This window comes from Aythya marila, assembly GCF_965140915.1.
Source record: "Aythya marila genome assembly, chromosome: 1".
NCBI classification, from domain to species: domain Eukaryota; kingdom Metazoa; phylum Chordata; class Aves; order Anseriformes; family Anatidae; genus Aythya; species Aythya marila.
The window spans coordinates 161,711,664-161,726,362 of NC_139042.1; the positions used below are offsets into that span (position 1 = coordinate 161,711,664).

Here is a 14,699-nt window from a genome sequence, read left to right on the forward strand (position 1 = left end):
CTCTTCTTGTTCCTATGGTGATCTGAAGTGAAGGCAGTAATCTGACTGAAAACACAACTTATAATATTTCCCATTCCATGCTGAGAAAGATGAAAGCTCCTAACTTCTTGAAGACATCTCTCAAATATAATTAATAAATCTCTCCTGGTCAGGACAGCAAGATTTAATCTCCAAAAAGCAAAGGTCAGTTTACAGCAGGTGAGGAAGGGAGATAAGGAGACAGTACTGTCGACTGCAAAGGGAGTTTGTGAGAGAAAATAGCTGGAAACAAATAGGAAATCATAAAATATAAATCCATCGTTGGAGCACAAATATGTGACTGGAAAAATAAAGTATAATTCCTCTAATAGGCACAGTTCTTGCCAAATATCCATAATTTTGAACGGCTACAAGAATTTGCAATTTGGGTGGGAACAAAAAACATATATAACCCTACCACTGTGAAGAACTCAATCTAATATATCTGCATGATTTTCCCCAAACAAACCCTTCATCTGCCCTGCTGGAGCATACAGCTGTACAATGATGAGAAGTACAGTGGATGACCAAGAAGAGTTATTAAGACAGCTATGAACATGCCTCTTTTTTTTTTTCTCTCTTTCTCTCTTTATTTCTCTCTCCCTTCCTTCCTTTTTCTTTTTTTTTTTTTTTTTCCTTAGACATTATAGAAGATTTAGGATCTCCCTTCTCTCTTAAACTATAAGTCTATATAAGAAGAATAGGCTGCTGTAAGCCTGTCTGTGGAGAGAAGTGAGGGATATCCTCATTACAGTTCTTTTGAAGAATCCAAACCATAAATAGCAATAACTGAAAGTTCAGGAAGCCTCTACAGTTACCAGGGAGGGACTAGCAGTCAGCAAGTTGTCATTTTTGTTGCTTTTCTGTATATATGAATGATTAAGGAAGATCAAGATTATTTTTTCCCACTGATAGGCTTTCATCCTCGTGTGCACTTGCTGACAGGAAAATGTCCAGTGAATACCAACACTATTTTGAACAGCATTAGGTTGAAGAAGAAGCAAAAATCACATTGACGGAAATACTAGTTACCTAATTTTCATACTTTCTGCTTAAAAACATTATCTAGCAGACTCCAGAAAGATTAAAAATTTGCTGGAATGGACCCCAACATGATACAAAGTTACATATAATGTATTTCACCCTCAGCCTGTTTCAGACTACAGCACGAAGTTCAACATGTATATTTGAAATACAGAAGTAGTAAAATAAAATAAACACTAAAATTAAATGGTGCTCTATCACATTAGTATAGCCTTGTGTACAACTTTACTTATTAACAAGAATGTACGTAAGTGTCGTGGTTCCGCTCGAGTGGGCAGCCGAGCTCCACCACAGCCGCTCTCTCACTCCCCCTCCTCAAAGAGGAATGGGGAGAAAATATGTGAAAAGGGCTCAAGGGTTGAGATAAGGACGAGAAAATCACGCAATAATTATTGTAACGGGCAAAACAGACTCGGCATAAGGAGATAGTAAGATTTATTGCCTATTACTAACAAGCGAGAGAAGTGAGAAAACAAAGGAAAAAGCAAACCAAAAGCACCTTCCCCCCCATCCACCCTCTTCCACCTCCTCCCCCCGAGCGGCGCAGGGGAACGGGGGAATGGGGGTTATGGTCAGTCTACAGCACTTCTTCTCTGCCGCTCCTTCTCGGTCACTCTCGTCCCCTCTGCTATGGGGTCCCACCCACGGGATGCAGTCCTTGATGAACTGATCCGGCGTGGGCTTCCCACAGGCAGCAGCTCTTCCAGAACTGCTCCAGATATGGGTCCGTACCACGGGGCCCATCCCTCAGGAGAAAACTGCTCCAACCTGGCTCCCCTACGGGCAGCAGCTCCTGCCAGGTCACCTGCTCCTGCATGGGCTCCTCTCCACGGGCTACAGGTCCGGCCCGGAATCTGCTCCGGCAGGGGTCTTCCACAGGCGGCAGCCTCCGTCGGTGCCTGGCCACCTGCTCCACCGTGGTCTCCTCCACGGGCTGCAGCGTGGAACCCTGCTCCACCGTGGTACTTCATGGGCTGCAGGGGGACATCCTGCTTCACCATGGTCCTCACCACAGGCCGCAGGGGACTTCTGCTCCGGCGCCTGGAGCACCTCTCCCCCTCCCTCTACACTGACCTTGGCACCTGCAAGGCTGTTCTCTCACTCCTGGCTGCTGTCTGGCACAGCGTTTTTTCCCTGTCTTAAATATGCTCTCACAGAGGCGCAAAACAACATCGCTTATTGGCTCAGATCTGGAAAACAATGGGGCCCTTCCCAAACATGGGGCAGCTTCTAGATCTTTCTCACAGAAACCACCCCTATGGCTCCTTGCTACCAAAACCTTGCCACGTAAACCCACTACAGTAAGAGAATGCACAAGTGGACAAAATTCAGTACCTGAGAAGCAGTCAGATTACGTATCTAACTTTTAACCTCTTCTTAGTAAGTGAAATGTCCTTTTCAGTACATTTAAAGTAAAATGTAATTATAAAATAATCCATATTTTCAACAACAACATCACATCAATACTTCAGCATGGTTTAGGACAACCTGAATGCCCAGTTCAGAGACACTGACAACGGGGGGAGAAATTTTGGAAAAAGATACATTTTTCTCACTGGTAAACTTACTCTAAGATAATAATTTGTTCTCATTAAGTCAATTTTTTTTTTTTTTTTTTGCTTCTGACTTGAATATGATAAAAAGGACTACCTTGAAAGGATAGATAAAATCTTGATTAAGAACTGTTTCACTCAAATCTCTTTGCAACAAATATAAAATAAAAAAGTTCCTTAAACTGCAAAATAAACATTCTCACAGCATAATGGTTTCAAAATAGAATATAAAAAAAATATATATATAAGCAGTACTACAATAGTGTTTATATAAGTGCCCTGTATGGTGCTACAGACTGTTTGTATAACTCCATTATTTTTATGGAAAAATTATAATTTATATTACATTTGTTTTCAAACAGTTTTTCAGGTGTGCAATTTAAATTTGCCAAGTTTAGAGCATATTTCAAAAAAAAAAAATCTTAAAAATGCTATAAATTATTAACTGTGGCTTTTTTGATGTTTAGCTTCCTAGTTCAGTCAAATAACTTACTGAAGATGTCATATGCTACTATGGTGTCAAATTCCATCCTAAGATCTGTATAAGGATATTCCTTAAAAACTGAAGTGCTACATTAGACAGTTTGAAAACTAAATCGAAAGATGGTACACTTGCAGCCTCAGTTAATCTCACCAGAACACGTGTATGTGACTGCAGAACCTCTCTCTGTTGAGTTGCTGTTTTTTTTTAAAGAGGAGTTTAAGCCCAGGTAAGGAATGATTAGCATGTAATTAGCCATGGATCTTCAAGCAATCCAGTAAGCATGAATTACTGTCAGCCCTTAGCTTAAACAGCTTGTGCAGAAGTCTATGTACTGTAGATACGTAACCAATACTAAATGGTTGTCTGATTGCATGAATTTTACATGTCTTCTAGCTTTATAAATGATCCACATGCTACATCTAGTGTTCAGAGGCATCTTGTCTAAAAGATTTATGATCCATAAAATTAAGTCTTTCACTCTCTCATCTATACATTTTTACATCTTCAGTAGGTCATGAAACAATTATATTCTTCATTATTTCATCATGCCAGACCATGATATGCTTGCCATCTCTATAACCAGGAGTGTTTTTACTCCACTACAATTGGGAATGTATCAGGTAGCTGGCCTGGTGTTGTTCTGAGTTTCTGGCAGCAGTATATTTGTTGTAGATAGAATGACCCTCATAATAATTTTCTACAAACCAGCATCAGCCCAAAGAGCTGCAGTATAATATATTCTTACCAAATGAGTGGAAGCCTAACTGCTTTTCCACTAACAGATGAACTTGAATTGGTATTCTTTTCATCCTTTGGTCATTAAATGGGTAAATAATTCATAACTCACAATACATGGGAATACTCATGAGAGTAAAGGCACACGCATGATAATGTGATTTTAGATATCACATACGTAAAAAACAATGACCTTGGTAACATTAACATATTTACTAGTACATGTTTTATATAGTAAATTCAATCTCTATTATTATATATAATCATTGTATATGTTATAGATCAATTCTCTTTATGAAAAGAAACCAATATAGTGCATTTAAGTGTGTGAAAAGTACTTTGAAGCAGTCTCAAAGATTCAAGAGGAAACAAAGGATATACATTTGCTTTTCCGAGACAAAATGCAAAATAAAGTCTACCTTCAAATTTTGGTGTTAAGTTAAAAGGCAGAGTGGGCCTCTTACTGAATGCCAACGTAAATGTAAGGGAGCCAGAAACAAATACGTAACAAAACATTATAAAATCAAAAAAGCTTTAGTACAAGTAATTATCAGCTATTATTATTTAATATAATAAAAATTACAGAAGCAAGTTAATTTACTAACTTACCCTCATCTTTGCACATGCGTCCTGTGTTGACTCTGTGCCTCTTAACTCTTTTACCAGCATAGAACCTAAATACTAAAATAAAAATCCATTAAACTTAACATAGCTAATATTTCAGAACAAAAAACATTTTCAGAAATGCACTAAAAATGCCTCAGAAATCACAGTTCTACCAGACAATTTAATATTGCATGGTTTTAGAGTTTATCCACCCTGCCGTTCTCTGATAGATCATTTAAAATGATGTTAATCATACAATGAAACAGGAATGCACAGCAAGTGTATTAAATCAGATGGAGCCCTTTGAAACAGCACGTGAAAGTGTTCTAGCTTATAACCTTAGTCACTCAAGCAACAATCACATACTACAGATTCCATCTGAAAAATACCATTTGATTAAAAAATGGAGAGTTTGCTTTTTTTAGTTGCCATCTGTCAAACTTGTATTGCTATGTGTACAATCACGTGGACACGAAGGGCAGCAGAGTTGCTAACCTCTCTGTACTCAATCTGTAACTACTTTATGTGTAAACAGCAAACAGAGCCTGATGTCAGCAAACAGAACACAGATCTGAGCTGCAAACTAGCTTAAACCATTATTTCTTCCTAAGAAAAGACTGACCCTGAACTATTATTTCAAGGCTGTTATTGGAACTGAACAGGGTGGCAGTGAGTGCTGGGTCCTGGCTCAGCTCAGTGAAAGCCACCGTCCTCCACAATCAGCTTCCTCACCTCTGAGGGCATGCACATCCTACCTGCCTCTTCCTCACCTTGCTGATGGGGGCACTTTGAGCCCTCCCTTCTGCACCCTAACAGCAGGCTCTACTCCTCTGGATATGTAGATCTGGGGACTCAATACTTTCTCAACAAAGTGTGATTTGCACTGGTTCCCCAGGGATGAAGTTGGCTACATCCTCACTGCTGTTCTTGCCTGTTAGAGAGAGGTCTTGTTACTGTCAACAGAGTTGTGCAAGGGCCATAGGCTGCATTTCACCTCTATACACTAGAGGTGTGCAGATTTGTTGATATGCATGTTTTGTACAGTTCTGTGCACATGGATGTTTCTGTATTTCTATATAGTGTCACATGCAGGTTTGGCTTAATCAAGGAAAGAGAAAGAGGACAGCAGACTGCCCCTTATCTTCTCCTTCCCAGGCACAGAAATGTCTCTTTGCATTCCCACTACACTTTAATGTCATGGCTTCTCTTAAGTCTTCCATCCTAAGTAAGCAACTAAGTAAGTTGAAGAGAAGTCATACCACTGGTGAGAACAGGCTAGGTGAGCTCCAGGAGGAGACCCAGCACCATAGACAGGAGCCTCTTCCCAGAGGATACTGCAGCCCACCACTGCTGCCTGGCCCATTTCATTCTACCACATTGACTTCCCTTGGGAATACTCTAAGATGGTTTAAGTTAAAAGGCAGTAAGGCACATGGTTTATTGATGAGACTTGGTAGGTCAGGTTGATGGTTGGACTTGATGATCTTTTGATCTTGACTTGAAGGTCTTTACTACTCTAAATGCTCCTGACTCTATAACCTAACCAAACCAGAGAGTGAACCAGCTTCACCTCAAACAAGAACTGATCAAAATATAACTTCATTTACAGATGAATGTGAACTGCAAACAGAGCAGAAAGTGTACTGGTTCAACTCTCTGGTCTGTTGACCTAGACTGAGAAGTTTTCTTTAGAGCCTTCAGTTCACATTGTGTGCCACAGAAGTCTCTGACCTGCAAGAAAATGCATAAATATTTCAATGTAGACAGTAGCCAAGATGGTGATTAGCGAGCAACACTTTACAGAACATCATAAACGAAAGGGTGAACAACACCACTGCTATCAGATAAGTGCAGGCAGAGAGGAACTAATGAAGGGCATTCCTACAGGACCACAGATGTGAAAGATTTGTAGGTCTAGCAGATGTGATTCCAGCCGGGGGCATGATGGTGACATGAACAGGGCTTTGGGCATTAATTTGATGGGATGGCTTGATATCACCCTTATAGACAAGCAACTGATTTAGAACAAGTTCAGAAATTAGAAAATTAAATAAAAGCCTGTGGAGTTGAATTGTTTCTTTCTGTAAGTCCTTTGCTGTCTGACCTTTGGAATCCTTAGCCTTCTCTGAGAAGGATGCAATTTAGTTCTTCAATTTTATTTATTTATTTATCAAATGCACTATGGCAAAACGATTTGGGATTGCTTGAAAAGCTTGAAAGCTACCAGTTGGGCAGGCATCATGGAAAAAACAAAACAACAAAACAAAAAACAAACAAACAAACAAACAACAAACACACAAAAAAACACACTAAACTGCTTTTGAGCTCCCAGCAGAAGAGGAAGGAAGAGAAGATCTGGGCAGCTCTGATACCACGTGCACAGTGGCAAAAAGACTCGGCTGCAGGCATTCAAAAATGCTTCCCAGATTGGACTGAAGAACTGACAAACAAATTACAAAGCTACTGCCCAGGTAGATGTCAGAAGACTCTGAAATTCTTTGAGAGAATTTTGATTTCCTTTGACTTGCTTTGCTTTCAGAAACGTTCCTTCTCAAAGACCCAGAACATGTGGGAGCAAAGTAGAGGATATCAGTTCAACTGAGTGAAGTGAGATACAATAAAAGGTACCTTTCGTAACTTCCAAGCCAGTGTTATACTCTATAAAGTCGAGGTCGTTACAGCTCAGGAAGCTAAGACAGTTCATTGATGCATGGTCCTTAGGGAAGAAAGATGTCTCCTTCACCACTGCTAACTTTGATATTTTGATAGCCCCTTTTTCCTGTTAATCCCAACTTAATCACTTCAATGATCAATATGCCTATCAATCTAGTGCTAAGATTACATCCAATTATGAATTTATTGCTGGATCAAGGAATGAGTTAAGAGGCCCTCTTCAGATAAACCCATTCACTATACCTAAAATATTAAGAAAACTTGAAGTCATTAAGCTGCCTAATGAATTTGAGGTGCTGCACAGGAAGAGAGAAGGCCCAAGAACAGGTGAGGTGGATTTTGACTGTGTCTTGCTGAGGAAGTTGGGAGGTTCCTGTTACTGACCAGGGACATTACTCCATTTGTGGTATTTTCTACAGCATGAAGGTCTTATGGAAGATACAGATGCATTTTAGTGAGCCAGGCCTGTAACAACCCTTCTGCCCCTCCTCAGTGGGATCCAGGCTCTCACCTGTATTATTTAGTTCCTTATTTATAGCTTTCTGAATTATGTTTTAAATCAGGTTCAGTTCTCCACAAAAATACCCTAGTGCTTGGTGAACAGAGCATTATCCTAAAAAGCACTCTGGATCTAAGTCCCATCAGGTGAAGAGGATCTAAAACCCATATCCTGGACAAGTGGTTAACCTCCAGCTATGCTAAAGGCACAAAAAATATTTAGCCCCTTTCCTTTTAAAAATATCAGTCTTGCTTTATTAGGTGCCCTCTTCTAAAGAGGATGCAGCTGTGTGGATCCCAAGTAGATGGAAGCATCGTCAGCAGCTTTACCAGTGCTTTCCAGTAAAGCCAAAGGGGAAACATAACGGTTTAAATAGGTAGGCTGAGGCACCTCTTGAGATCTGCAGAAGAATGAGCTGCCCTCCATTGACACAGCAAACTCAAGGCTTCAGAAACATGTTTTTCATTTAAAAGTCTCCCAATATTTCTTTTTTTTTTTTTTTTTTTTTTTTTTTTTTTTTTTTATACTTCAGGAGACCTTCCTCTCCTTCACAAGCATGCATAACAGCCAAAGAACACCAATCATCCTTAGCTGTAGAAAGAAGCTCCATTTCTCCAGAAATGGAAGTGGGAATGAGTTACAGCTACTGGGAGGTAAAAATAAATACTCCCTGCCCTGAAGGAACTGACTGCTACTGGTACTTTAAGTCATCATCAATTTAGGGGAGGTTTGAATGTGCCCTCATCTCACAGTAAATGCTGCCTCAGACCACGGCCTCCAACTTCCCCAACTTCAATTCCCCAAAATACGTGTAAAAAATTCAGGCAAGGCAATACTCACTTTAGATAATGTGCACTAAACATTATGGTATGCATAAGGATCTCAATATTATGTTGTTTTATTATTTGTCCCATAAACACCAGACAGGCATTTTTGAAGGAGTGTTTTCTCTCACTGTCATTTCTACAACACTTAGCTACTTATTCATAGTGTCATTTCCCTAACACTATTGCTACATGGGCTGCAATATATCAGAAAATTCATAGCAAAAATTACTGTGCATGCTTGTTTCTCATTTGTTATAATTACAGTATTGCAGAGGAAGTAGTTTGTTTCATTAAAAGTGATTGACAAAATATTATAAATTGAAAAAAGGTTATCAAAATCTAACATTAATATATTTACTCCAAATCAAACCACTAAATTTATAAACACTTACAAATGCTTTATAATCGCAAGATTGGAAGATGAGTTTCTCTGGATGATGTTGCCAGTATTGTACAGGTGTTGATGCTGTGGCTTCATTTGGAGGTCGCAAGGTAATTGAAGGCTCTCCCCAGTCTCCTGTCTGAAAATCAGATGCTCAAGATATAAAAAAGTTGCAGAAATTCACTATAAAGTAGCCTTCCATTGTTGTGATCAATTAACACTGACATATTTTCTACATATAAAGCCATGTAGAAGTTGTACTCACTTATTTTAGTTACAGCATTTTTCATGACTTAATTTATAATCCAAACTCATCTGCTGTAGTGTTTAATGATGCTTTAATTAAATCTATTTACCTTTAGAATAAAATCATTATGCACCAGAAATCTTCCTTAAAAATAACTGTTTACAATATATGTATGAGGATGAGAGCACTTGAAAAAAATCATGAGATGCACAAAAGTGCCATTCACAAATTCTGCTATGTGTTTTACAAGCTTTTTTAAACAGTTAATAAGTCTTCCATTATCCAGCATATACAACTGATAACTAACTTTCCTAAATGGCCAAATAACTGAGACTTTGCTTTTATCTGAAGACATATTATACATTCTTCGAACATATGAGACATTCTTTAATCTCTTTATGAATATTTACTTTGACCACTTTCTCTTGATGTCTCATTGTAGAATTACTAACACTGCCCTTCCATGTGCATCATTCTCACTGATAAATGATTGTCTTCCTAGAGCTTTCATCTCCCCTCTTTCCTCAAGGAACAAGGGCAGGACAGTAGCTTGTTGCCAAACCCATTCACAGGGCACTCTTCTCCCTTTCAACAAGAGCCAACACAGACATCTGTACAGGAATCCCCACGGCACAGCAATTCTGGTATGGGTCTCATCTGACACCTCATATTTTGGACATGGCTTTACTGGACCTGGACTGACATTTGGGCCCTCTGAACCCTTTGAGTCTCCCTCCACCTGGCGTCTTTCTCCTCTTCCCAACCTCTCTTTCCTCAGACACTGATCCCACTCATCCCTTAGCCTATCCAGTCTGGTCTCTCTGAATTCTGCTCCCCTTCTTTCTCTGACTTTTGGGATCAGATCTCTCCTTCTTGATCCTTCTTCCTCCCTTAGTTGTTCTTTCTCAAACTATTTCATCCTCTTCTATGAGTCTTTCAATTTGGACTATGCTACCACTTTCTTTACCTGCACATATCTTGTAAATTTTCTGTGTATGTAATATTGCTAAAATGTGTGTTGAAACTAGCAAGGAATCACCATTTCACACAAAATATGGCTAGAAGTTAAGACTTTTAAAATAAGAAGTAGTTAAGCATCAAAAACACATGAAAACAATTCGTATTGAAGACATTCAAGTGTCTGGCAAACTATCACATCCTACTAATTAAATCAGGACAGAGTAAACAAAACAAGTACATCATTTTCATGTGTCACAAAATAATGAAATGACACACATTTGCACAACTCTGCAATGAAAAGCAAGAGATAAATCTGGAAACAGCAACATTACCCTGCCAATATGGTAACTTCAAGCAAGTGAACATCATAAAACAAGTCGAACCTACTTTATGTTGACACTATTAGTACATCTACAAATTATACAGCATTGTAATTTCAGTTTTGCCTACTTAAGTTTTTTATATGCTATGGGATCTAACTTGAACCTCAAATTTTGAAAGGGAAACATCAGCAGTTGCTCAAGTTTTTAGCATTCTTTATCCACGGAAATTAATCCTTCTGACCGCTAATTTATAAAACCCTTCGTCATATTTAATCTGCAGTGAGAATTTGATTTCTTTAAGAAGCAGTTTTTCTTATAAATTATGGTTTCAATCATATTACAAAGAGTAAGAATCTGTATCCTTATTAATACCATTTGTATTTGACTACAAAAGAAGATGGACTGCATCCCTCACAAATTTCCACAGCATGCTCAGCTGTCTATTATGAAATGTTCAAGGCTGTAACTAACAGAACACCTGAAACAGTCCCTTCTTCTAACAAAGATATACTCCTGCATGTTCTCTGTAAGGAAAGAGATCTCAGGAGATATATCCTAACCATTTAGCAAAAGGTTATTACGATGGAACAGGAATAAATTCAGAATACAGCAGCTATAAAAGTACATCCTTTGACCACCTGTTTTTCCACCGAAGAAGCCCAGGGATGGCAGTCAGGGAGGAGCAGTATTTCTACATAATAAGTGACATTGGGTAGTGCTCCAAACCCTTTTGTTGCACTGGCGTTGAATATAGAAAATGGATGCTAATGGCAAATTAAGAAGGGTACTTAAGGACTAAAATGAATACAACATTTTACAGATTTAATATCTTTCATGCAAAAGGGAGTCAATGCACAGAGAACTGCATCCCTTCTGTCTGTAAATGAAGAGCGGTGACAAGAGAAACAGTGATTACCTTTCATATTGGTTCAATTTTATAAAGGAGCTAGGAAGCAATAATAATAAGGAAATCAGAAATAATCTTCAATCAGGCTAATAAAAGTAGTGTATAAGAAACTTAGAGAGGGACTGTGAGGAGACCGTTGATTTATATCCATCATTTACTCTATAAATACGTACAGTCATCCAAGTATCTCCTCCTTTTAAATTAGACAAAACAGAAGTGATAAGGTTGCTATACATGTCTCTAGGATGATCTAAATACACAATATCACTGAGATTAAGGGAAGGTAGAGAGGTGGGATTTCTGCAGTTCCTGACAGACAACTGCAGCTGAAGACCTTTCATGTACTCTGATGTTTCTTGCAGAGGGAGCAGATACTAAAAAAAGCAGCATAAAATTAAACATCATAGGTAATATATTATTATGATAGATGAAGGAGAAGAAGAGTTATACATAGTCATAAAAAATCTTTTTGTAACTGTATAATAAGTGCTTTTAATTCAGTTTTCTGGTCTCATTTCCTTTTATTCATTTCTTACCAAACTCCTTAGATTTTTAGACCATACTAGGGCTACTTTTCAGTATCTACTCAGACTGAGTTACAACAAGGTACTCTCCAAAGACCAGATCCATGAGTATGTTTAAAAATATAAAAATAAAAATAAAAATTAGATGGGGAATTATTTTTTTTAATTGAAGGAGAAGAAAGCATTTAAGCTGCATTAAGGCAGCTAAAATATTTTCATAAATTTGGGCTTGAAAACCTCTCCAGGAAGGAGAAGTTCTTCAGCTGACTCACACCAGTCAGATTCTAAAATTCTGAGATTTAGGATGATTATGATTGTGTCATGATGGCAATTAACTACAGTTTAAACACAAAGGTGCAGAAACAGCTTTGACCTAGAGAAGAGTTGGGATGACAGTTAAGTCTGGGGTAGAAAAATATGAATTGTAAATCTGAGGAATTGGTGTGGAACAACTCTGTGTTGTATGGAGATTCAGGTCTTTAATAAGCACCTGGAACACTTTCAAGCACTATAGAAATGTTCGGAAATTGTTGTACCAGACCAACTATAATATTTGATTTAGTTTTTAAAAATACATAACGTTAGATAAGAACTTTCTTATTTGAATATTTAATTTGCAATATATATTTGCAAGAAATAATCAAACATTTAAGCTTATGTATTTTTTATGAGACTATATACGTATGGAGATTTTAATCTATCTGATGAAGTAGAAAGGGAAGAGAGAATTTATTCCTCATCTCACTTTGCATCTCATCAGGCAGCTGTGCAACTTCTCACGTGGTTTTTACTGTGCTGCCTGTGGTCTGGTGTTCCATGTTTCTAGCCAGCATCTTTCCTCTCACTGGCCTTAGTCACCTTGACAAAAAAGATTTTTTGTTCCACATTTGCAGATAAATAATTTACATACCAAAGCCATCTCAAGTAAGGTGCCAAAATGGATGAGATTCAGTGCTTTTACAGTGACAATTTTTAACCATAAAGGTCATAGCCTTAAAGACCAATTTCTCATGCCTTTGAAGTGCTTCACAGGCCTGAAAACAGGCAGATGTGCACTTCTCAGGACTCATATACTTGATGTCAAATGAATTGCTGAAGCAGATTACTGCTATTAGGTAATTTCTACAGTTGTAGCACAGGTTATTCTAATTCATCCAATTCTGTGAGAACCGTATTTGACTCATATTAAAGGCACCTGGATGCAGTAGTAGTTACAGGTAAGAAGTCATCTGACTACAACTTCTATAAAATCTAACATCTGCCTCATCTTTTTATTAAAATGTCAAGTCAAAAAAACTCCATGCTATAGAAAAAAAATTAGGCCCAGTTTTGATTGGCATGAATGTATTCATTTTTAACAAGGCCTACATCTTATAACTCTTCACCTGTTAAAGCCTCATGCCTAGTTATGGTAACGTGCATTAATTGCCATGACAACAATAAATTGGAGCACACAGATATACTGCTTTTCGCTGAAAAATTAATAATTTTCTCCCTGTAAGAATTTTAAATGCTCTGCAGGCCAGTCAAATCCTAATTATTTCCTTATTATTAGTTCCTAATCTATCTATCTAGATATATTTGAAATAATAGAGATGGGTGTGTGGTGTACCTACCTTTTAAAAGACTCTAAAGGCTGGTAGCCAAAATGGCCCCTCTCTGCCAGAAATAGTGCAAGAAGGCAGTTAAATGATAGAAACCAGGAGACGTTTACAGACCCTTTGAACAACTGTGCTTGGTGAAGTTCAAACCCCTGACTTGTTCTCACCACACTGCAATACAGATAACTGGTTTTGCTCTTACTTGTACAGCCCATGTGGCTTTGTCACAGAAGTTATGAAAATTCAGAGCACTACCAATGCTAGCTAATTCCCCAAAAGTGCCTTACTGCCTTTGCAAACACATCACGTTCCTTGGCTAGGTGAAGCCTATAGATTAAGACAGAAAGGGCAGCAGCAACACAGTGTGGGGGTGAAACTGTGCAAACTGTGCTGTTTACACTGTTTCGTGCTTTGAAGAAGTGAGCAAACAAAAACACCAGGAACAGAAATCAAAGCTCCCACCGAGCGAGACTGCTGCTGGCAATCCCCTCGCATCCTGTATGCGCATCATAAAGCCAACATACGCGAACCACATGGCACGATACATGGATGCGCACACACATAGTCCCGAAAGAGGGAGGACAAGTTACAAACTTTTTTTTTTTTTTGCTGATTTCAACAACATGACACCCGTAGATAACAGCATGGCGACAGACTGTACATCCATAGAGTGACAACATAGCCATTTATCACTGTATCTTACATTATGAACCTGATGAATCGATGAGAAAGGATATCCTGCATTCTGGTTGGTCCAGATCTCACAGACAGAGGACTGCTAATATAAACAGAAAACTACATCTCATCTTGTAAATATTAATGCACCGCAACTGCCAAAAGGCAAGAATAATTAAGAAAAGGCTTGCAATAACATTAAAGAAGGGAGAAAAACAGCTGTTAAAAGTAATTTTTTATTTATTTGCTGACAAAATATTTTTGGACTGACTGGAAGGAAACATAGCTTATTCAGAGATGTTAGAAGAGGCTTCAAACTGTGAGTACAAGAAAACAATTTAGTCAGAAGTGCTGGTGATGTAAAGAGAGAAAGTTATGCAGGCATAAACAGAAAATGCAGAGAGCAGAAGAAATATTGGTTACTTTCAGTTTTTGGCAGGAAAGAAGTTTGAAGTCAACACCCCCAATTAAGTTTTGAGATTTTAATCTCACTCTGCTGGAGATTTTCACAGGGATAGAGAAAGGGAAAAATCTGGCAATATAGTCAACAGGAAAGATCAGTTCTCTTTACACAATTACCAGGAAAGAATGCACTGCAATTAAGTGAAGCAGTCAGCCACCATCTCCTTCCACCAACAGTT

At 38.3% G+C, this 14,699-nt stretch overlaps 1 protein-coding gene across 8 annotated transcripts in view; it reads right to left on the minus strand.

The window, feature by feature from the left end:
• ANKS1B (ankyrin repeat and sterile alpha motif domain containing 1B) overlaps positions 1–14,699 on the minus strand; it is a gene marked incomplete at its 5' end in the record, with an annotated part of 434,494 nt that overhangs the window by 21,510 nt on the left and 398,285 nt on the right. For 4 of the 8 annotated variants that reach the window (XM_082773376.1, XM_082773374.1, XM_082773372.1 and 1 more), the window contains 3 exons: positions 4,444–4,515; positions 8,832–8,960; positions 14,087–14,161. In XM_082773376.1, the coding sequence (XP_082629502.1) occupies positions 4,444–4,515; positions 8,832–8,960; positions 14,087–14,161 (276 nt within the window). The remainder of the gene's footprint in view (positions 1–4,443; positions 4,516–8,831; positions 8,961–14,086; positions 14,162–14,699) is intronic. The other 4 variants (XM_082773377.1, XM_082773379.1, XM_082773378.1 and 1 more) reach the window with 2 other exon arrangements.